General features: G+C 41.9%; 2 protein-coding genes and 10 non-coding genes across 16 annotated transcripts; 2 read left to right on the forward strand and 10 right to left on the reverse strand.

Annotated features, from left to right (window-relative positions):
- Positions 1-2630: 2630 nt before the first annotated feature.
- LOC117498012 lies at positions 2631-4934 on the forward strand. The gene is made up of 6 exons (XM_034150057.1): positions 2631-2767; positions 2877-2963; positions 3079-3350; positions 3991-4027; positions 4571-4636; positions 4740-4934. Exons 1-6 carry the CDS (start codon positions 2648-2650, stop codon positions 4932-4934), a joined length of 777 nt encoding a protein of 258 aa, XP_034005948.1. The 5' UTR covers positions 2631-2647.
- Positions 3730-8217, forward strand: LOC117497984. 5 transcript variants are annotated; one of them, XR_004557520.1, is made up of 6 exons: positions 3730-4636; positions 4740-5904; positions 6019-6419; positions 6571-7664; positions 7820-8029; positions 8144-8217. XR_004557520.1 is itself a non-coding variant. In XM_034150029.1 (4 exons), the coding sequence occupies exons 1-4, from the start codon at positions 5553-5555 to the stop codon at positions 7971-7973; spliced, it is 2001 nt and encodes a 666-aa protein (XP_034005920.1). In that variant the 5' UTR covers positions 3730-5552; the 3' UTR covers positions 7974-8212. The 5 variants fall into 5 exon arrangements, 2 of the variants coding, with proteins under 2 accessions (XP_034005920.1, XP_034005921.1); XR_004557519.1 differs by having other exon boundaries at positions 3730-5904; XR_004557521.1 differs by having other exon boundaries at positions 3730-5904; positions 6571-7365.
- Positions 8218-9720: 1503 nt separating this feature from the next.
- On the reverse strand, positions 9721-9803 carry trnal-cag. The gene has a single exon. It is a non-coding gene; the product is annotated as a tRNA-Leu (tRNA).
- Positions 9804-11261: 1458 nt separating this feature from the next.
- On the reverse strand, positions 11262-11344 carry trnal-cag. Its single transcript has one exon. It is a non-coding gene; the product is annotated as a tRNA-Leu (tRNA).
- Positions 11345-11829: 485 nt separating this feature from the next.
- On the reverse strand, positions 11830-11912 carry trnal-cag. Its single transcript has one exon. It is a non-coding gene; the product is annotated as a tRNA-Leu (tRNA).
- A 2575-nt stretch (positions 11913-14487) lies between these two features.
- On the reverse strand, positions 14488-14570 carry trnal-cag. The gene has a single exon. It is a non-coding gene; the product is annotated as a tRNA-Leu (tRNA).
- An 853-nt stretch (positions 14571-15423) lies between these two features.
- trnal-cag lies at positions 15424-15506 on the reverse strand. Its single transcript has one exon. It is a non-coding gene; the product is annotated as a tRNA-Leu (tRNA).
- A 728-nt stretch (positions 15507-16234) lies between these two features.
- Positions 16235-16317, reverse strand: trnal-cag. Its single transcript has one exon. It is a non-coding gene; the product is annotated as a tRNA-Leu (tRNA).
- Positions 16318-16802: 485 nt separating this feature from the next.
- Positions 16803-16885, reverse strand: trnal-cag. Its single transcript has one exon. It is a non-coding gene; the product is annotated as a tRNA-Leu (tRNA).
- A 3489-nt stretch (positions 16886-20374) lies between these two features.
- Positions 20375-20457, reverse strand: trnal-cag. Its single transcript has one exon. It is a non-coding gene; the product is annotated as a tRNA-Leu (tRNA).
- Positions 20458-20947: 490 nt separating this feature from the next.
- Positions 20948-21030, reverse strand: trnal-cag. Its single transcript has one exon. It is a non-coding gene; the product is annotated as a tRNA-Leu (tRNA).
- A 470-nt stretch (positions 21031-21500) lies between these two features.
- Positions 21501-21583, reverse strand: trnal-cag. The gene has a single exon. It is a non-coding gene; the product is annotated as a tRNA-Leu (tRNA).
- Between the last annotated feature and the right edge of the window lie 521 nt (positions 21584-22104).

A 22104-nucleotide genomic window follows, 5' to 3' on the forward strand; every position in this document is an offset into this window, starting at 1 on the left:
GCTATAGCCATCTAGTGTCGTTTTAGACTATTTATGGATCATGTGTTTAACAGCATGTGATTGTTTACAACTGAGCACGTCTCAAAAGGTTGTTGTCAGAAGTGGGATTCGAACCCACGCCTCCAGAGGAGACTGCGACCTGTCTAATTTTGAGAAATGTTGAGAATATGGCCAATCAGAGAGCCAGCTCCAACATTCGTCAGCCAATGGCAGCGCCAGCTCCATCATTCGCCGGCCAATCACGTTCGCGGCTCCTAAAGAAGGGGGCGTACATCGTAATAACAACGAGGAAATCATTCAAGTTTACGAGTGGTTACAAACATGGTAAGTCTTATTACAGTGTTGTATATGATATGACTATAAGTGTATAATTAATTCAAACTGTTGTGTCGTGTTGTCATATAGATTAATTCAACTATTATCCTTACAAACTCTCCGTTATCTGACCCCAGCATTGTTAGCGTCCACCGTGTAAACAGCGGACGCTAACAAAGTTTACAAGTTTTTATGAACATGGTGAGTCTTATTACAGTGTTGTATATGATATGACTATAAGTTTATAATTCATTCAAACTGTTGTGTTGTGTTGTCATATAGATTAATTCAACTATTAAGGTTGTCACTACCCGATCTGCCGCCCTGCCCTATCTGCAGTGCACATGTGCGAGATGGTCCGCCATATTGCACAACTCCGTACGGCAACCCAACTAGGACATTTGACACAGTGGCATTTGGCAAAGCACACAAAGAAAACTCCGAAAACCGAGAGAGATGAGTTATTGTTATTACAACGTGACTTCACTATTATTTAACAACTCTTTTTATTGGGTTCTTTTATTTGGGGTTAAGTACATTGTCAGAATAAGTGAGAAATGGATTTAACTTCTGTTAGACAGCTATAGTGTATGTATAGCTATATGCTATACATTTTTGCATACATTCACAGTAAATATTTATTCAGTATGATAGCTGTCTAACAGAAGTTAAATCAATTTCTCACTTATTCTGACAATGTACTTAAACCCAAATAAAAGAACCCAATAAAAAGAGTTCTTAAATAATAGTGAAGTCACGTTGTAATAACATTAACTCATCTCTCTCGGTTCTTTTTCTACTTTGCCAAAAGCCACTGTGTCAAGTGTCCTATTAGAGTTGCTGTATGTAGTTGTCAAATATGGCGGACCATCTCGCACATGCGCACTGCAGATAGGGCAGGGCTACAGATCGGGTAGTGACCTTTATATATACAGTCTATGGTAGTGACAAAGGTCACAAAACCCCGTTATCTGACACTCTGTTTATGCTTTGTTAGCCGGCCGCCGGATACTGCTAACTTTTACAGTTAATGTAATTTATTTAGGTGGCGATAAAAACCGCATTTCGCAATATTTTTAGGCAATACTATAAATTCAGATGGATACCCAAATATATTAAGGGTTGTCATGTGTTTTATTGGAAGCGGAAAAGCTGAAATAACGTTATTTACTACGTTATGACACATTATTAAGTAGCCTACCATGCCTTTATTTACATAGGCTACTTGCCCAAGAAGGTAGCTGACTAATCAAATGCTTTTCTAATTCATGATATTTTCAAACACACAATTGACTTTTTAGATAAAACCTCCAATGTAAAGGTCAAGTATATTTAACATTAATACTGCCAGAAAGATCTTTTTAACCCAAACAATAACTTTTTCACACACAATTTCTGGCATAAAGACCTGACAGCTTACCCCTCGTAAAAGTGTTTCACTTGATATGTTTCTGCACCTGTGTTGTTTCTATGCATTTAAAAATGTTCTCACATTTATGACTCTAATGGCGCATTTCCATTGCAGCGCGTAGCTCGCTTTAAGCGTGCCGTGTCGTGCCGTCCCCTTTTTTGGTTGTGCTTCCACTAGGCCTCGTTCCGACGCGGGGCCACTTTTTCCCCTCTTTTCTGGCCCTAGAAAATTGTGGTTCTATCGGGGCCAACAAACAGGGCTGAGTCGGGCTGAGTATGCTAAACTAGAGAGAGGAGCGCTGGCAAGAGGGCTAGAACTACAACAAGATGGACATATTTGACCGTGATTTAATTGTAATACACGTTTCAAAATGATGCCGAAGTAACAACATACTGATACCGGTTAGTAAAAACCATGAATTAATGCTTTGTCAAGTCTGCAGACAGACGGCAGGCGAAAAACCTTTTAAAATTCGTGTTTTTTCTAGATGGAGATTGGCTAAGCTAACGCAGTATATGCCCCGACCGTCCACACTCACAACAACGGCCTATACAGACATAAATAAAGCAGCGACTGTATTCACCATGACACAGGCAGTCTGTGGTTTGTACTTGTTTAACTTTTGTCGAGTTTCTGAACATATATAAGGAGCTGTGAGCTCTGAGTGCTAACAGCTAACGGCTGTGTTGTGTTTCTGGATTTCTCATTGAAGATGACGTCACGGCTCCGCCTACACTGCGTTACTATAGTAACTACCCCAGTTCCTAAACTGTAATGGAAGCGCAGCATGAAGTGAGTCGGCCCTGTTAAGGCCCAACGCGGCCAAGCCGTACCGAGCCGTACCGAGTGTGGCCGAGGCCGACCGTGTAGTGGAAATGCGCCATAAAGGAACAATCAAGGAAAACAAAACCACACAAGGCCATGTCGGACTCAGAGTGGATGTCCCGCCTGAGGAAGTTTGCCAGCACGGGGGCCTGGCCTGCAGGGGAGGGAAACAGGCCGGCTCCCAGACAGAAGAAATGGTTTGAGCTGTATCAAAGGGTACGAGTATATTAATGGAACTATGTATTTTAATACATTTTATTTACTGCACCAATTAAATGATTCATCCTTTTTTTAACTCAATAAAATGCACAACTACTATTTTCAGATTGAGAAGTGTCCAATGCAGGCACATGGACAGAAATCCTTGTTTGGCCAAGTGCAGCAGTGTACCTGTAGATTCCACCCTCAGAAGGTAACACTCTCAAGAACTAAATGAAAACCTCATCTTGTCTGTGCAAGTGTTTATTTGCATCCATATCATTAAACAAACTCATTACTGATCTATGTTCACTGTCATGGAACAACAGCCAGCTGCAACTCCTGTCCAAGGTGCCGTGGGACAGCAGACTGCTGCATCTGGTCCGGTCCACAGAGCTGTGGGGCAGCAGAGTTCAGCAGGTACTGTCCAAGGCGCTGTGGGCATGGGCGTAATTTGGGGGGGACATGTCGCCCCCACTTTTCCAAATCCCTTATGTGTCCCCCCCCCACTTTCAAATTCGTTTATTATAATTTTTAACCGCAGATGGCCCGTCATCGCCACGGAGGAGCTGGACACTGCCTCTGTGGCTGCGGACCTGCGGTTAGAATATTACATGAAAATGGTCACTTTTTGAATAATGTTGGATTCACACTAGTCTGGCTCCGGTCTTGACTCGGTCTTGGTCTTGGTCTTGGTCTTGACCTCTTAAAGTCTTGGTCTTGGTCTTAGTTAAGGTGGTCTTGATTACAACAATACCAATGCCTCAATATGATTATAACACCATTGCTTTCATAGCAGAGATCAGACGTGGAGCTGCCTCAAGACACATTGATTGATTGATTGAAAAGTTTATTAACAGCTTGTATATTGGGTACAGTACAGTACAGCTCAAAACATACAATTGGTAAGGGGATGAAGACCAGAGAAAGACTTTCGTCTTGTTTACATCAGGGTCCCCCATTTCCAATTCATCATAACAGAGGGTGAGGCAGATAGAAGCAGCAGCAGCACAGAGTTGCAGCAGGTATGTTAAGTGCTGTAGTCAGGTGATTTCAATTTGAGATGAGAGGAAGAAGTGTATAAGAAGTGAATACAGTATGAATAACATTTAAAGTGTTGCAATGTAAAGCAGAACAAATACTTAGTTGCTCACAAGACTGAGTGCACTACTAGTAATAATACAACCAACATGATTTCCCAGCATTGTTCTATATATTTTTGTGTCATGCTTTCATATCAGAGATCAGATGAGCTGGAGGGGCTTCAAGACAGGGAGGGTGAGACAGGAAGAAGCAGTTTAGAGTTGCAGGCAAGTGCTGTATAAAGGGCCGGGTTATTTGGTATTTTCAATGTCTCATGTCAGCAACAGGCTAGCATATTGTAATATTTTATAGGAGAGACCTGAGGAGACAGACATAATGAGAGAAGTGCAGGCAGGCAAGCAGAAAGCAGAACCAAACCATGCTGACCCAAAGCTCATTGTAGTGCAGCAGCTTATCAACAAAACGTTACGATTCCAAGAAAAGTGGTACCGTGAATTTCCGTGGCTCCACTGCAGTCCAGGAGTCAATGGAATCTTGTGTTTTTTCTGTGCTCAAGCTTTTGGGCATGGAAGATCAAATTTGGCCAAGATTGCAGATCCAACCTTTTGCAACACTGGTTTCCGAAACTGGAAAAAGGCAACTCAAAAATGTGCAGAACATGTCCAGAGCAATGCACACAAAGTTGCTGTCACTACCCACTGCCAACAAACTAAACCAGTCGATGTAAATGCTATGATTTCTTTAAACACATGTCAGTATATTTCTTGCCTTTTACAGACTGCACAGCCTCAGATAGCTTCAGTGCCTGTCCTCAGTCCCGGAGCAGTGAGTGCCACTGTGTCGGTAAGTCATTTAATATTTCATTTCATACTGTGTAGACTAGAGCATCAGCAGTGTTTGTACCTGTGTTAAGGTTGCTTATGCTCTGTTGTTTTTTTTTTCAAAGGCTGCTGCCTCCAGGACAGAGACTGACACGGCATCACCAGTCCAGCTGCCCCGTTTGTGGTCAGAGGGCTTGCCACCTGAAGACCACAAATGGATTCTTAAGAGCCTTTTGAAGTTGGGGCCCAAGGGAAAACTAGCGCTTCAAGACCACCTGAAGCTCTGGTACTTTCCACCACAGTACCTGTATCACTACTAGGCTCCTGCACCAGACCGCTTCTTTGCCCACCCACTTCTTGTCTGGATGCCTTACAAGCTGTGGAAGGTGAAGGTGGTCTGTCCCAACCTTGGCTGTGGGCAGCACCAACTCACAGGTGCAGGGCTGCACAAGAGGGCCCGTTAGGTCCTGGACGTGGACAGGATCTACAACATGGTGACAGGGATGCACAACAGATGCTCATCAGCTGTATCCAATCTTTATGTCACGTCTATCAAGGTGCATATTTGAGTGGGATGCAGCTGATTTAGCTCTGTTGCGTGAAGCAAAGAGACAGCAGCTTCAATCCCAGGGCCTGTCTTTCCTGACGGATGCAGACGTCAGTAATCATCTCACCAAAGATGAGCTGGCTCTCCACTGCAGGAGGAGGACTCGTGGTGAGGGGACCACCACTCAGCTGCTGGAGGAGCTGCTGCTGAAGCTCATAGGAAACGAAGGCAAGGACTCTCTAGGAGTGCCCCTGTTTGACAGGGAGAGGATGGAGCACATCTTGCGTGTCCAGAGAAAGCACATCAAGTGCATCCAGGACACGCCAGGTGTTGCTCTGTACATCAAAACAGGGGAGCTCACAAAGGGAGGAGTACGTTTGCCTACGTACAGATGTGCAAGAGGCTCTACATCATTAGTCTTTTCACCTACACCTCAACCGCTTCATACCAGGTTTGTGTCTGTCAAACATGTTGGTTCATGTGTTGCATAGCCCAAATATTTCATAACCTAATGTTTCATAATGTTCTTCTAGGGACCAGTGCCAACAGCGTGAATTTTCAGATTTACCTGCTGGAAGGACTGCACAGGTGGAACCAGGGCCGTGGTACTGCTGCCCTGGGTACTGGACCATCTGCTTTACGCAGCTACTCAGGGGACTTGCTTCACTGCGTGAACAACAACTTTGAGAAGCTTTTTGGAAGGAACATGGTTCCGGAGTTCTGTCCACCCTCCCGTTACACTGGTAAGCCTTTTTGGACACGTTTGTAATTAATAAACGTTTAAAAAATATTTTAAAATATATTTATATCATTTTCTTCCATTTAGTAAATAATCCACTTTTCCTCTATCGTTTCAGGAGAACTAATCGGCATGCAGTATCTGTTGCAGCCGACTGCTCAGGCACTGCAGGATATGCACCCTGATTCAGAGGAGATTGCTCAGCTGATTGAAGAGCATGAGGACGTCATGGAGGAAGATGAGGGCTTCTCTGACATCAGAGACGACCCCACAGTGCTGGACCTCGGGGTCCTGCAGGCTCCAGCCTCTCAGACTCCCTCTGGCACTTCCACCCTGGCCCCCAGCAGAACCACCCCGACACCTGGCACTTCCATCCGGGCTCCCAGCACAACCACCGGAGCCCTGAGCAGAACAACACCGACCCCAAGCACATCTGCACAGGCCTCTGCTGCTGAGATCCTGCCCTCCAGTTCTTCCTCTGAGGCTAGTGTTGACATGCAAGCTGAAGAAGAAGAAATGGTAAGTGTCACTTTAGAATATTTATGTATATAGATTATCTAGATTTCATTATTAACTACTTATGCACACATACTTTATTATATCCACAACATTATAAAGGTCAGCGTTTGCTTACTGTTTCCATTTCTAAACTGTTTCATCATCTACATAGGCTGTCGATGACCAGAATCTTCCGGGGTTCCAGCACGTTGACAGACTGGCTGAGTACCTGGTGGATCTGCGGGACAAGACCTCTCTCTGCCTGAGTAACCGGCAGGCAGGGGAAATCATTGCACTGTGGGACAGCTTGGAGGAGGTGGACAAGCAGCGGGTGGTGTATGCAGCACGCCACCAGGACAGGCTTTTGAGTGGCCGCTTCAGGACACCGAAGAAGCCCTCAAAGACTCCTGGTGTGGAGAGCACCACCCGCTGCATGCTGGGGGCAAGTAGTGCTCCTGCTCAGTGGCCTGACTGCTGTCGGTTGGTGGAGAGCATTTTTATCAGACTCTGTGATCTCCACCGATCCTCAGTCAGGAAAGGCAAGGGGGGCATTTCCAGGTGGTTCCTTATTCTTAGGGACTACACTAAGATTCGGCAGCTGGTTGTTGGCAACTACCTGGTGATGCAGGGCACCCAGATTCAGCTGGTGCAAGTGAATCAAACCACCATCATCACCTGGCACAACAGCAGGCAGAAGAAGCAGGAGCTGTCTGTGCTGCTGCAGGGCACTGCTCTGCTTCCAGCCCTCCCTGAGTCTGATGAGCCTCTTCAAGCGGCCCGTGTCCTCCCTGCTGTACCCACGCCAGCACAGCACGAGCACCAGTACCGGCTCCTGGAGAGTACAGCTGGTCAGGCTCCACAGAGACAGAAGGCCTCTTCTCTTCCACTTCTCATCCTGCCAAAGGGAAGAGCAAAGAGGTCTCTCTCCATCACACCTCCAGCACCAGCACCTGCTCTCCAACCTCAGGTCAGCTTTGTCACAGCAACTGGACACATTTTCTGTTATGTACCAGTTGCCTTTCCGGCTGCAATTCAGGGCACCACACCACCAACCATTATTCCTGTCGCCACACTCGGAGCTGGGGCCACACCAAAGCGGATATACAGGCGGACTGTAGGGGCAAACACCTGCAAAAAGTGTGGCCAGTTCCGCACTGCTGAAACTGGACACAGCCAGTACCGCGGGAGTGTTTTGTCCGCAGACAGAAACACTATCGAAAGAACTTTGGTTGGAGGAAATGAGGAAAATATTTGGCAAATAATAATGTAAATATACTGTAAATATTTAATCAAAATGTACAATATTTAATGCTTGTAAATAGGTTTTTTGTTCATACCAGGTTTGTGTCTGTCAACATGTTGGTTCATGTGTTGCATAGCCCAAATATTTCATAACCTAATGTTTCATAATGTTCTTCTAGGGACCAGTGCCAACAGCGTCAACTTTCAGATTTACCTGCTGGAAGGACTGCACAGGTGGAACCAGGGCCGTGGTACTGCTGCCCTGGGTACTGGACCATCTGCTTTACGCAGCTACTCAGGGGACTTGCTTCACTGCGTGAACAAGAACTTTGAGAAGCTTTTTGGAAGGAACATGGTTCCGGAGTTCTGTCCACCCTCCCGTTACACTGGTAAGCCTTTTTGGACACGTTTGTAATTAATAAACGTTTAAAAAATATTTTAAAATATATTTATATCATTTTCTTCCATTTAGTAAATAATCTACTTTTCCTCTATCGTTTCAGGAGAACTAATCAGCATGCAGTATCTGTTGCAACAGACTGCTCAGGCACTGCAGGATATGCACCCTGATTCAGAGGAGATTGCTCAGCTGATTGAAGAGCATGAGGACGTCATGGAGGAAGATGAGGGCTTCTCTGACATCAGAGACGACCCCACAGTGCTGGACCTCAGGGTCCTGCAGGCTCCAGCCTCTCAGACTCCCTCTGGCACTTCCACCCTGGCCCCCAGCAGAACCACCCTGACACCTGGCACTTCCACCCTGGCCCCCAGCAGAACCACCCTGGCCCCCAGGGTGGTTCCCCCAGAAGAACCACCCTGGCCCCCAGCAGAACCATCCTGACACCTGGCACTTCCACCCTGGCCCCCAGCAGAACCACCCTGGCCCCCAGCAGAACCACCCTGGCCCCCAGCAGAACCACCCTGACATCTGGCACTTCCATCCAGGCTCCCAGCACAACCACCCTGACATCTGGCACTTCCATCCGGGCTCCCAGCAGAACCACCGGAGCCCCGAGCAGAACAACACCGGCCCCAAGCACATCCTGCCCTCCAGTTCTTCCTCTGACGCTAGTGTTGACATGCAAGCTGAAGAAGAAGAAATGGTAAGTGTCACTTTAGAATATTTATGTATATAGATTATCTAGATTTCATTATCAACTACTTATGCACACATACTTTATTATATCCACAACATTATAAAGGTCAGTGTTTGCTTAATGTTTCCCTTTCTAAACTGTTTCATCATCTACATAGGCTGTCGATGACCAGAATCTTCCGGGGTTCCAGCACGTTGACAGACTGGCTGAGTACCTGGTGGATCTGCGGGACAAGACCTCTCTCTGCCTGAGTAACCGGCAGGCAGGGGAAATGCACTGTGGGACAGCTTTGAGGAGGTGGACAAGCAGCGGGTGGTGTATGCAGCACGCCACCAGGACAGGCTTTTGAGTGGCCACTTCAGGACACCGAAGAAGCCCTCAAAGACTCCTGGTGTGGAGAGCACCACCCGCTGCATGCTGGGGCAGTGTTTCCCCTACCATTGTTTTGCAGGGGCGCTGCGCCCCGCCAACGGAGCCCCGCGCCCCCCCAGAAATTCAAAATTATAATTTATTTTTATTTTTTATTCACCAAATTGCAACTAATCTATATCTACTGTCACTTTTCACATTGAACATGTGATATTTTATTAAATAAACTAAACGCTTTCATTTTAAGTTGTGAGTTTAGTGTTCTTGACCCTAAGAAACACTGATGCATTAATCAATAACAATATATTATCAGGACATGATTGTATAGGTGTAAACACGGAGACGTTTGACCCCCCAGAGCGTTCCGTTTGCAGATCTATCCACCTTGGGACCCGTTATCGCTTGCGGGGTCCGTTTCTATCGTTTTGTTACGGCCTCGTGTAAACAAAAGGGCTATACGCAAGAGAAACTATGCGGAGACAACCCGTTTCATCCTCGTGGGGCCGGGGCCTGAGAAGCTATACCCGTCTAGAATGTCGTTTAGACTATTAATGGATCATGTGTTTACCAACCGCATGTGATTGTTTACAACTGAGCACGTCTCAAAAGGTTGTTGTCAGAAGTGGGATTCGAACCCACGCCTCCAGAGGAGACTGCGACCTGAACGCAGCGCCTTAGACCGCTCGGCCATCCTGACATAGGAAGTGATGTCATCATATTAACATGGATTCAAAATGATAAAATACACACAATATATAATTAGGTCAAAAAGGTGACTAGTTATTTAAGACTATTAGGTTGTCAATAGTAGGCTATTTTTATACATTGTTCAGGTATTATTACTGTATGGACATTTAACATTTGAATATTTTTTTGGCGTAGATTTTTTGGCGGTATTGCATAAATGGTAAAAACTGGGAAAAATCTAAATTGTCACAATATCATTTTATAATAACCACTTTAAAAATTGAAAACGTGTTGAAAGTATATATATTTGTTATACTTTTTTAACATCATTATTGCCTTGAGTATTTATTTCTTTATTTTACTTTTTCATACAGAAGAAATAATAATATTTGCTCACATGTGTTGAAGGCTTGACTGAGCTTGACCACCTTCTCTGTCAAGCTGCAGCTTTCACATTAGGGTCAAAGGTTAAATGATTTTCTTCCAAATAAAAGTTTCAGATAAAGTCTGAAGTAGGTTACTCAGGAGCAACATGTTAAGGCCCCTACACACCAATCTGACACCAAAGAACACGTCCCGACGGACACGACTGTTGTGTCGCCTCACGTCTCCTGCGTCTTGGCCATGTGTCGCACTGGAACACACCGCAAAGACTTCAGCCGACGGCCAAGTAGCACGTACGAACTGCGCATGCGTGTTCCGCCAGGAACACCACCACTAGTGTGCCCTTGAGTAAGGCACTTAGTCCTTAGTTACTCCAGGGAGAATGTCCCTGTAATTGGTAATTGTAAGTCGCTTTGGATAAAAGCGTCAGCTAAATTAAATGTAATGTAATGAGTGGCAATAACTCTCCTTACCAGCAGGCGGCGGTAGTGTGTATTCGTCATTCAAAAAGAGGCAACAACCGGAAGACGGACTGCGTGATACACCGAGAGAAGAAGAACAGACTGCATGATATAAACAAACAGCAAATAGCGTGTGCGTTCCATTTTCACTCTACAGCGAGAAGCTCATGGGGCTTTCCCGAACCTGTGTCGAGAGCTGGAGTTAAATGAAATCTCAGATTTGCCTTCTTAATCGTTTGTTTGGGTCCCTGACTTCCGTTTCGCTTCTCATGCACTGATTCGCTAAGCTGAACAGCCAATCAGAGTGATTTCTTTAGCCGACGGCCTTTTATCGACAGCCTACCGATTCAACATGATGAATCGGTGGCGGAAGGTGTCGGCACGGCCTAAAAGACACGACCAATCTGAGTAGGGGGACAGGACGCTCATCGACAGCCAGAGATCTATCGACGGCCGAAATCGGCTTGGTGTGTAAGGACCTTTAACTGTGCGTCTCAGGCAGATGATGAAGCATGTGTGTACTTTACGTGTTAATGAGGGAGTTATTCTACTTTACCTGTGTGTCTCAGGAAGGTGAAGTATGCGTTTACTTTTAAGTCATCAGGTGGATCTCAAAAGGTTGTTGTCAGAAGTGGGATTCGAACCCACGCCTCCAGAGGAGACTGCGACCTGAACGCAGCGCCTTAGACCGCTCGGCCATCCTGACATAGGAAGTGATGTCATCATATTAAAAACAGATCGAAATTATAAAATACAACAAATATGTAATTAAGTTGCCATTTCTTACTAATTAGACAAAAGGTAAAACATTGTGATCCATATAAAGCCTGTTTTACAGCATGTGATGCTCAACCGAACATTTTTATTTCACTTTTATTTTAAATCATTCTCAAGTAGGCAATTTTTGTATCATACCTTGTACTATATCATAAATTAATACAGTTTATAATTACATTTGCTCTCAACTTACAAGTATTATGGGTTTGAGCTTGACAACTCTATTTTAAGCTACATCATTCAAGACATGGTGAAAGGTTAAACATATAAATAAAGTCTCAGATACCAAAAAAACGAATAGAAAGGAGGTCACTGAGAAGCTACCCGTCTAGAGTGTCGGTAAGACTATTAATGGATCATGTGTTTACCAACAGCATGTGATTGTTTACAACTGAGCACGTCTCAAAAGGTTGTTGTCAGAAGTGGGATTCGAACCCACGCCTCCAGAGGAGACTGCGACCTGAACGCAGCGCCTTAGACCGCTCGGCCATCCTGACATAGGAAGTGATTTCATCACACCAAAATCGATTCAAAATTATAAAATACAGACAATATTTAATTAAATTTGAGTCCATTTATCATAGCAGGGATGCAAACTCATCAGGTATGAAAAAGGTGACAAGGATCCGAGCCCCCCGACCCCACGGAATATCGGCTTTAAAATGAGGAATAACAGAGGATTTTAGCAGTCAGAACAACTAAAGCAGCAGTTAATAATAACAGAAACGCCAAAGAGTCACATCTAATAGAAATGTATTTAAGCATTTATTTTAATTGTGTAGCAGTCAGTTTATAATTTTGGCAGGACTGTTGAGCATTTTGAAAATGTATTTTCATGCCTCTGTGCAAGGCTTAGTCTTTCTATCTTTATAGCCAGTGGTGTAAAGTAACCAAGTTCATAAACTCAACAAGTACTATACTTGGGTACAATTTTGAGATACTTGTACTTTATTTAAGTATTTCAATGTTTTGCTACTTTGTTCTTCTACTCCACTACAGTTCAGAGGTAAATGGTGTACTTTTTTGTTAAATCAGATTTTAGTTCCACCTGGAGTAAATTCACAAGCTGCCCTGCAGTATACAAAGTCATTCAAACTAGCTGCACCTTTACCAGCTTTGATAACACTTTAATGATCAATCATTATAAAACATGACTACTTTTTTTACAATGTTGTATTTTAGTGTTGCCTCTGTGTTTAGTGTCCTGTCTGTAACTTTGTGTGGTAGTGTTACCACTGACAGGTCTCTCTTGGAAATGAGACCTTGTGTCTCAATGAGATTTTACACCTGTATAAATAAAGGCTAAATAAAAAAATAAAAAAATATCATATATATTATTCTGAAATGGACCAATCTGCACAATCACTACTTTTGAGGAACATTTTTGAATGCAGGACTTTTACTGTAACAGAGTATTCCTATACTCTGGTACTTCTACTTTTACTCAAGTACAAGACATGAGTACTTCTACTTTTACTAAAGTACAAGACCTGAGTACTTCTACTTTTACTCAAGTACAAGATCTGAGTACTTCTACTTTTACTCAAGTACAAGATCCGAGTGCTTCTACTTTTACTCAAGTACAAGATCCGAGTGCTTCTACTTTTACTCAAGTACAAGATCCGAGTGCTTCTACTTTTACTCAAGTACAAGATATATACTTATACCACCTCCGTTTATAGCCTATGAAAAAAGCTATTTGAAAACGAAGGCTAAAGCTAACGTTAGCAGATAGTGACAATGTATGCTAGTTAGCTAGCTCAACGATTCCTTAAATAATATTGCGACAGAAAAACTTTTCAGTGCACATCACGCTCTGCCGCTCCGACAGGCCCGTTCTAACAGCTGTTCTAACCAGCGGTCCAGTCTGTGCCACAGTGACTCCGGACCGCACAGTTAATATTAACGAACGCACTGTAGGTAATGTAGCTGCTGAAGCTAGACCCTCATCCCGGAGCAGCAGAGCCTTATTATACATCCATGAGCAGAGCCGACAGGCAGGAAGACTCGAGCACACAGCTCGCGCTTCATTATAATATATAAAAAAAAGAACACCATGCGTGTCATGATGGCACATACCAGCTCGCGGCCGCAGATTACTCCGGGTCCAAGACCCCCCCCCCATACCCCAAAAATATTTTTATTGCAGATCTACATGAATCACACCAACGACCTATTTTGGATTCAAAACGGCGAATTTCGCCGAAAGGTGACAAGTTTGCATCCCTGTTCATTATAATATATAAAAAAAGAACACCATGCGTGTCATGATGGCACATAACAGCTCGCGGCCGCAGATTACTCCGGGTCCCAGACCCCCCCCATACCCCAAAAATATTTTTATTGCGGATCTACATGAATCACACCAACGACCTATTTTGGATTCAAAACGGCGAATTTCGCCGAAAGGTGACAAGTTTGCATCCCTGCATAGTCAAAAAGGTGAAGAATTAAAAATAAAAAGGTACATAATTCAGTTATTTAAGAATAATAGGCTGTCAGTAGTAGGCTATTTATTATACATTGTTCAGGTATTATTCCTGTATGACATTTATCATTTGAATGATTAATATTTTTTGGTACAGATTTTTTGACAGTAACACTTTGCATAAATGGTTCAAACTAAAAAATCTAAATTGCCGCAATATGCTTTTATAATAGCCACTTTAAATTGAAAACGTATTTAAAAAATATATTTGTTTGATTTTTTTTTTAATCATTATTGCCTTGGGTATTTATTTCTTTATTTTACTTTTTCATACAGTAGAAATAATAATATTTGCTCACATGTGTTGAAAGCTTGACTGCGCTTGACAACATTCTCTGTCAAGCTGTAGCTTTCACATTAGGGTCAAAGGTTAAATGTTTTTCTTCAAAATAAAAGTCTCAGATAAACTCTGAAGTTTGAAGCAGGTTACTCAGGAGCAACATGTTAACTGTGCGTCTCAGGCAGATGATGAAGCATGCGTGTACTTTACGTGTTAATGAGAGTTATTCTACTTTACCTGTGTGTCTCAGGAAGGTGAAGTATGCGTTTACTTTTAAGTCATCAGGTGGATCTCAAAAGGTTGTTGTCAGAAGTGGGATTCGAACCCACGCCTCCAGAGGAGACTGCGACCTGAACGCAGCGCCTTAGACCGCTCGGCCATCCTGACATAGGAAGTGATGTCATCATATTAAAAACAGATCGAAATTATAAAATACAACAAATATGTAATTAAGTTGCCATTTCTTACTAATTAGACAAAAGGTAAAACATTGTGATCCATATAAAGCCTGTATTACAGCATGTGATGCTCAACCGAACATTTTTATTTCACTTTTATTTTAAATCATTCTCAAGTAGGCCATTTTTGTATCATACCTTGTGCTACATCATAAATTAATACAGTTTATAATTACATTTGCTCTCAACTTACAAGTATTATGGGTTTGAGTTTGACAACTCTATTTTAAGCTACATCATTCAAGATATGGTGAAATGTTAAACATATATTTCTACTAAATAAAGTCTCAGATACCAAAAAACCGAGTGGAAAGTAGGTCACTGAGAAACTACCCGTCTAGAGTGTCGCTAAAGACCCGGACACACCAGCCCGATTTTGGGAGTCAGAGGCCGTCAGAGGCAGTCGGGAATTCGCGACGCCCTACTCAGGTTTGTGTGTCCCGCACCGTCGTCTCTTTACGGCACCTTTTCACACCTCCCGACGCCTCCCGCGGCCGATTCAACAGGTCAGAGAAAGTCGGGACAAGCAATCACTCTGATTGGCTGTTCACATTACCGCTGCCTGCTGGTAAGGACAGTTATTGCCACTCGTCGACTGAAGTATTTGCGGTGTGTTCGTAGGCGGGCGGCGTAGCCGACGCAGGCGACGTAAAAGTCGGGACGCCTTCGGTACGCGTTCTTTAATCTCAGGTGGGTGTGTAGCGGCCTTAAGACTATTAATGGATCATGTGTTTACCAACAGCATGTGATTGTTTACAACTGAGCACGTCTCAAAAGGTTGTTGTCAGAAGTGGGATTCGAACCCACGCCTCCAGAGGAGACTGCGACCTGAACGCAGCGCCTTAGACCGCTCGGCCATCCTGACATATGAAGTGATGTCATCACATCAAAATGGATTCAAAATGATAAAATACAGACAATATTTAATTAAGTTTGAGTCCATTTATCATAGTCAAAAAGGTGAAGAATTAAAAATAAAAAAGGTACATAATTCAGTTATTTAAGAATAATAGGCTGTCAGTAGTAGGCTATTTATTATACATTGTTCAGGTATTATTCCTGTATGACATTTATCATTTGAATGATTAATATTTTTTGGTACAGATTTTTTGATAGTAACACTTTGCATAAATGGTTCAAACTAAAAAATCTAAATTGCCGCAATATCTTTTTATAATAGCCACTTTAAATTGAAAACGTATTTAAAAAATATATTTGTTTGATTTTTTTTTAAATCATTATTGCCTTGGGTATTTATTTCTTTATTTTACTTTTTCATACAGTAGAAATAATAATATTTGCTCACATGTGTTGAAAGCTTGACTGCGCTTGACAACATTCTCTGTCAAGCTGTAGCTTTCACATTAGGGTCAAAGGTTAAATGTTTTTCTTCAAAATAAAAGTCTCAGATAAACTCTGAAGTTTGAAGCAGGTTACTCAGGAGCAACATGTTAACTGTGCGTCTCAGGCAGATGATGAAGCATGTGTGTACTTTACGTGTTAATGAGGGAGTTATTCTACTTTACCTGTGTGTCTCAGGAAGGTGAAGTATGCGTTTACTTTTAAGTCATCAGGTGGATCTCAAAAGGTTGTTGTCAGAAGTGGGATTCGAACCCACGCCTCCAGAGGAGACTGCGACCTGAACGCAGCGCCTTAGACCGCTCGGCCATCCTGACATAGGAAGTGATGTCATCATATTAACAACAGATCGAAATTATAAAATACAACAAATATGTAATTAAGTTGCCATTTCTTACTAATTAGACAAAAGGTAAAACATTGTGATCCATATAAAGCCTGTATTACAGCATGTGATGCTCAACCGAACATTTTTATTTCACTTTTATTTTAAATCATTCTCAAGTAGGCAATTTTTGTATCATACCTTGTGCTACATCATAAATTAATAGTTTATAATTACATTTGCTCTCAACTTACAAGTATTATGGGTTTGAGCTTGACAACTCTCTATTTTAAGCTACATCATTCAAGACATGGTGAAAGGTTAAACATATAAATAAAGTCTCAGATACCAAAAAAACAAATAGAAAGGAGGTCACTGAGAAGCTACCCGTCTAGAGTGTCGCTAAGACTATTAATGGATCATGTGTTTACCAACAGCATGTGATTGTTTACAACTGAGCACGTCTCAAAAGGTTGTTGTCAGAAGTGGGATTCGAACCCACGCCTCCAGAGGAGACTGCGACCTGAACGCAGCGCCTTAGACCGCTCGGCCATCCTGACATAGGAAGTGATGTCATCACACCAAAATCGATTCAAAATTATAAAATACAGACAATATTTAATTAAATTTGAGTCCATTTATCATAGCAGGGATGCAAACTCATCAGGTATGAAAAAGGTGACAAGGATCCGAGCCCCCCGACCCCACGGAATATCTGCTTTAAAATTAGAAATAACAGAGGATTTTAGCAGTCAGAACAACTAAAGCAGTTAATAATAACAGAAACGCCAAAGAGTCACATCTAATAGAAATGTATAAAAGCATTTATTTTAATTGTGTAGCAGTCAGTTTATAATTTTGGCAGCACTGTTGAGCATTTTGAAAATGTATTTTCATGCCTCTGTGCAAGGCTTAGTCTTTCTATCTGTATAGCCAGTGGTGTAAAGTAACCAAGTTCATAAACTCAACAAGTACTATACTTGGGTACAATTTTGAGATACTTGTACTTTATTTAAGTATTACAATGTGTTGCTACTTTGTTCTTCTACTCCACTACAGTTCAGAGGTAAATGGTGTACTTTTCCTCCACTACATGTATTTAATACCTTTAGTTACTTCACAGATGTGGATGAATGATGTGAAATATAATCAAGTGTTAAATCAGACTTTAGTTCCACCTGGAGTAAATTCACAAGCTACCCTGCAGTATACAAAGTCATTCAAACTAGCTGCACCTTTACCAGCTTTGAGAACACTTTCATGATCAATCATTATAAAACATATCATATATATTATTCTGAAATGGACCAATCTGCACAATGACTACTTTTACTGTCGCTACTTTAACTATATTTTGATGATGATACTTTTCTACTTTTACTTGAGTAACATTTTGAATGCAGGACTTCTACTTTTACTCAAGTACAAGACCTGAGTACTTCTACTTTTACTCAAGTACAAGACCTGAGTACTTCTACTTTTACTCAAGTACAAGATCTGAGTACTTCTACTTTGACTCTAGTACAAGATCTGAGTACTTCTACTTTTACTCAAGTACAAGATATATACTTATACCACCTCCGTTTATAGCCTATGAAAAAAACTATTTGAAAACGAAGGCTAAAGCTAACGTTAGCAGATAGTGACAATGTATGCTAGTTAGCTAGCTCAACGATAATATTGCGACAGGAACACTTTTCAGTGCACATCACGCTCTGCCGCTCCGACAGGGAGCTCTGATCTGAACACCTGAACGGCCCGTTCTAACAGCTGTTCACCAGCGGTCCAGTCTGTGCCACAGTGACTCCGGACCGCACAGTTAATATTAACGAACGCACCGTAGGTAATGTAGCTGCTGAAGCTAGACCCTCATACCGGAGCAGCAGAGCCTTATTATACATCCATGAGCAGAGCCGACAGGCAGGAAGACTTGTGCTCCCGCTTCATTATAATATATAAAAAAAGAACACCATGCGTGTCATGATGGCACATAACAGCTCGCGGCCGCAGATTACTCCGGGTCCCAGACCCCCCCCATACCCCAAAAATATATTTATTGCAGATCTACATGAATCACACCAACGACCTATTTTGGAATCAAAACGGCGAATTTCGCCAAAAGGTGACAAGTTTGCATCCCTGCATAGTCAAAAAGGTGAAGAATTAAAAATAAAAAAGGTACATAATTCAGTTATTTAAGAATAATAGGCTGTCAGTAGTAGGCTATTTATTATACATTGTTCAGGTATTATTCCTGTATGACATTTATCATTTGAATGATTAATATTTTTTGGTACAGATTTTTTTGACAGTAACACTTTGCATAAATGGTTAAAATTAAAAAAATCTAAATTGCCGCAATATGCTTTTATAATAGCCACTTTAAATTGAAAACGTATTAAAAAAATATATTTGTTTGAATTTTTTTTTAATCATTATTGCCTTGGGTATTTATTTCTTTATTTTACTTTTTCATACAGTAGAAATAATAATATTTGCTCACATGTGTTGAAAGCTTGACTGAGCTTGACAACCTTCTCTGTCAAGCTGCAGCTTTCACATTAGGGTCAAAGGTTAAATGTTTTTCTTCAAAATAAAAGTCTCAGATAAAGTCTGAAGTTTGAAGCAGGTTACTCAGGAGCAACCAGGGCTCTCGGCTAACTTCTTTCACCATCCTCCCGGAACCGTCCCGAAATACAATCTAAGCCGTCCCGAAATTAATGTGGACCGTCCCGAATTTAAAATATTAGTTTTTCTACATTATCATTAGTTAAAATCATTCAAAGTGACCTTTAACATAAATAAAACATCATACAAATCATTAGATGATAATTCATCAACCTTTTTAATTGAGTAAATCAGTCAAACACATAAACAAAGGCCAAATATATTTAAAAAAAACACACAAGCGAGAAAGTTACTCTAATATTGAATCCAATCAAGTTCTATCCAATTATCAAAAACATCCAACACTCTGTCCTGAAGACAGAACCCAGAGTAACCACTAACCAGGATGACAGTCTGTAACACAGTCAGGAGACCTTTACAAACTGCCCCGCCCCCTCGCACACAGACGGGGGAGAGAGCTCTCTCGTCTGGATTGGAAAGATCGAAAATACATCATAGACGCATTTTGTAGACTTATTGCATATTAGAAACGGAGTTGGCGAAACTAAAACTGCGATATAATGTTCATGTAGCAATAATACATGACATATATGTTTGAAATGTCTCCACTACCGATAAAAAGTCAGATAACGTCGGAGCTTAACGCTACCACTGTCTTTAATAATTCCGGCCCGGGGCCCGTTTAATACCGGGGCTCGGTACCCATCCCTACATGGGGAGAGACGCAGCATATTGCTAAGGACTAAATACGATGGAGAGTTCTCATCTCAGCCTTATTACCCATAGGGGATGAAGAGGAGTTAGTAAATAAAGAGGCCGGCGCTCCAGGGTTAGGTTCTGCTGTGCGTTTTCGTGATGTAACGTAAACAATTGCAGAATTCCTCCACGGGATGCCATTGTCATTGTACATCACTCAACGCGAAATACACACACTCAGTACATAGCTAGACCCAATAATTTGCGGGCCAGGAGTTTGCGGGCACAGCTGTGTGTGTGTGTGTGTGTGTGTGTGTGTGTGTGTGTGTGTATTTCGCGGTTTGCTAAATGTTTTGTGCGTGTGTGTTTATGTTGACAAGGAGGTTTAATAACTGTGTGCTACACAAAACGTGCAGTCAGTTTCATTTTCATTGCCGTTCGTACTGTAGTAGAGTTATCAGGGTATTTTTATTTTAACTCTCGTCCCAAATTCGTCCCAAGATTATTTTTTATCCTCCCCGACCCTATTTTTTTCGGCCCCGGGACGACGGGACGTCCTTAAGCTCGAGCCCTGGGAGCAACATGTTAACTGTGCGTCTCAGGCAGATGATGAAGCATGTGAGTACTTTACGTGTTAATGAGAGTTATTCTACTTTACCTGTGTGTCTCAGGAAGGTGAAGTATGCGTTTACTTTTAAGTCATCAGGTGGATCTCAAAAGGTTGTTGTCAGAAGTGGGATTCGAACCCACGCCTCCAGAGGAGACTACGACCTGAACGCAGCGCCTTAGACCGCTCGGCCATCCTGACATAGGAAGTGATGTCATCATATTAAAAACAGATCGAAATTATAAAATACAACAAATATGTAATTAAGTTGCCATTTCTTACTAATTAGACAAAAGGTAAAACATTGTGATCCATATAAAGCCTGTATTACAGCATGTGATGCTCAACCGAACATTTTTATTTCACTTTTATTTTAAATCATTCTCAAGTAGGCAATTTTTGTATCATACCTTGTGCTATATCATAAATTAATACAGTTTATAATTACATTTGCTCTCAACTTACAAGTATTATGGGTTTGAGCTTGACAACTATTTTAAGCTACATCATTCAAGATATGGTGAAAGGTTAAACATATTTCTACGAAATAAAGTCTCAGATACCAAAAAAACGAATAGAAAGGAGGTCACTGAGAAGCTACCCATCTAGAGTGTCGCTAAGACTATTAATGGGTCATGTGTTTACCAACAGCATGTGATTGTTTACAACTGTGCACGTCTCAAAAGGTTGTTGTCAGAAGTGGGATTCGAACCCACGCCTCCAGAGGAGACTGCGACCTGAACGCAGCGCCTTAGACCGCTCGGCCATCCTGACATAAAACATGATGTCATCACACCAAAACAAAACAAAAATATATTAAATTCAACCATAATATAATTAATTCACATTTTTTACTAATAAAAAAAAAAAAGTAAAACGTTGTCATACATAAAAAGCCTGTATTACAGCATGTGATTCTCACTTGAACATTTTTTATTTAACTGGTTTTTGGATCATTTTCGACTCAAGTAGGCTATTTATTTATTATACCTTGTGCATAGTCATAAATTCATAGTTTATAATTATATTTGTTCTCAATCTACCAGTATTAAAGCTTTGAGTTCGACAACTATCTATTTTAAGCTGCAACATTCAAGATATGGTGTAAGGTTAAACCCATTCCTACAAATTAAAGCCTCAGATACAAAAAAGTGAGCAGCAACCAGTCAACAAGGCTATTAATGGATCACGTGTTCACAAAGAGCATGTGATTGTTTGCAACTGAGCAAGTCTCAAAAGGTTGTTGTCAGAAGTGGGATTCGAACCCACGCCTCCAGAGGAGACTGCGACCTGAACGCAGCGCCTTAGACCGCTCGGCCATCCTGACATATGAGGACGGATAAATCAAATAGAAAATAAAAACATAACACGCATTTACTTTATCGACTTTAGGAAAAGAACTACGGGAAATTAGTTTGACTCTAAATCTACAGATGGTTTGCGACATGAGTCAGTATAATGCATTTTAATCAAAGAATAGTAATAGACGTCCTACCTTCCTCGGAGGACGATTCAATAAAAGCGCCGGCGGTTCCCTTTTAGTGTCTTACATCTGCAGCTCCTGCCAGCACATGAAGACCTGCCGGTTCAAGGCGAGAAAATGTAAAAATAAGACCACGAAACAACGTTTTCTCTCTCAGACACATCCGAGCCATTACATCTTGTCAAAACAAACCCCAAAATGAAGGATATCACAACTTATTACATGGCTTAGTTAAATACTCGATTCTGATTGGTCAATTCTGAACACGTCTCACGTTGTTAATCCAAAACAGACAGACGGCTGTCAAGGGCTTATTGACCGTTGTTAAGGACGCTCACATCTGCACAAAGAAGTCCGGTCGATTT

Source organism: Trematomus bernacchii, unplaced genomic scaffold (assembly GCF_902827165.1).
Source record: "Trematomus bernacchii unplaced genomic scaffold, fTreBer1.1, whole genome shotgun sequence".
Taxonomy (NCBI): Eukaryota; Metazoa; Chordata; class Actinopteri; order Perciformes; family Nototheniidae; genus Trematomus; species Trematomus bernacchii.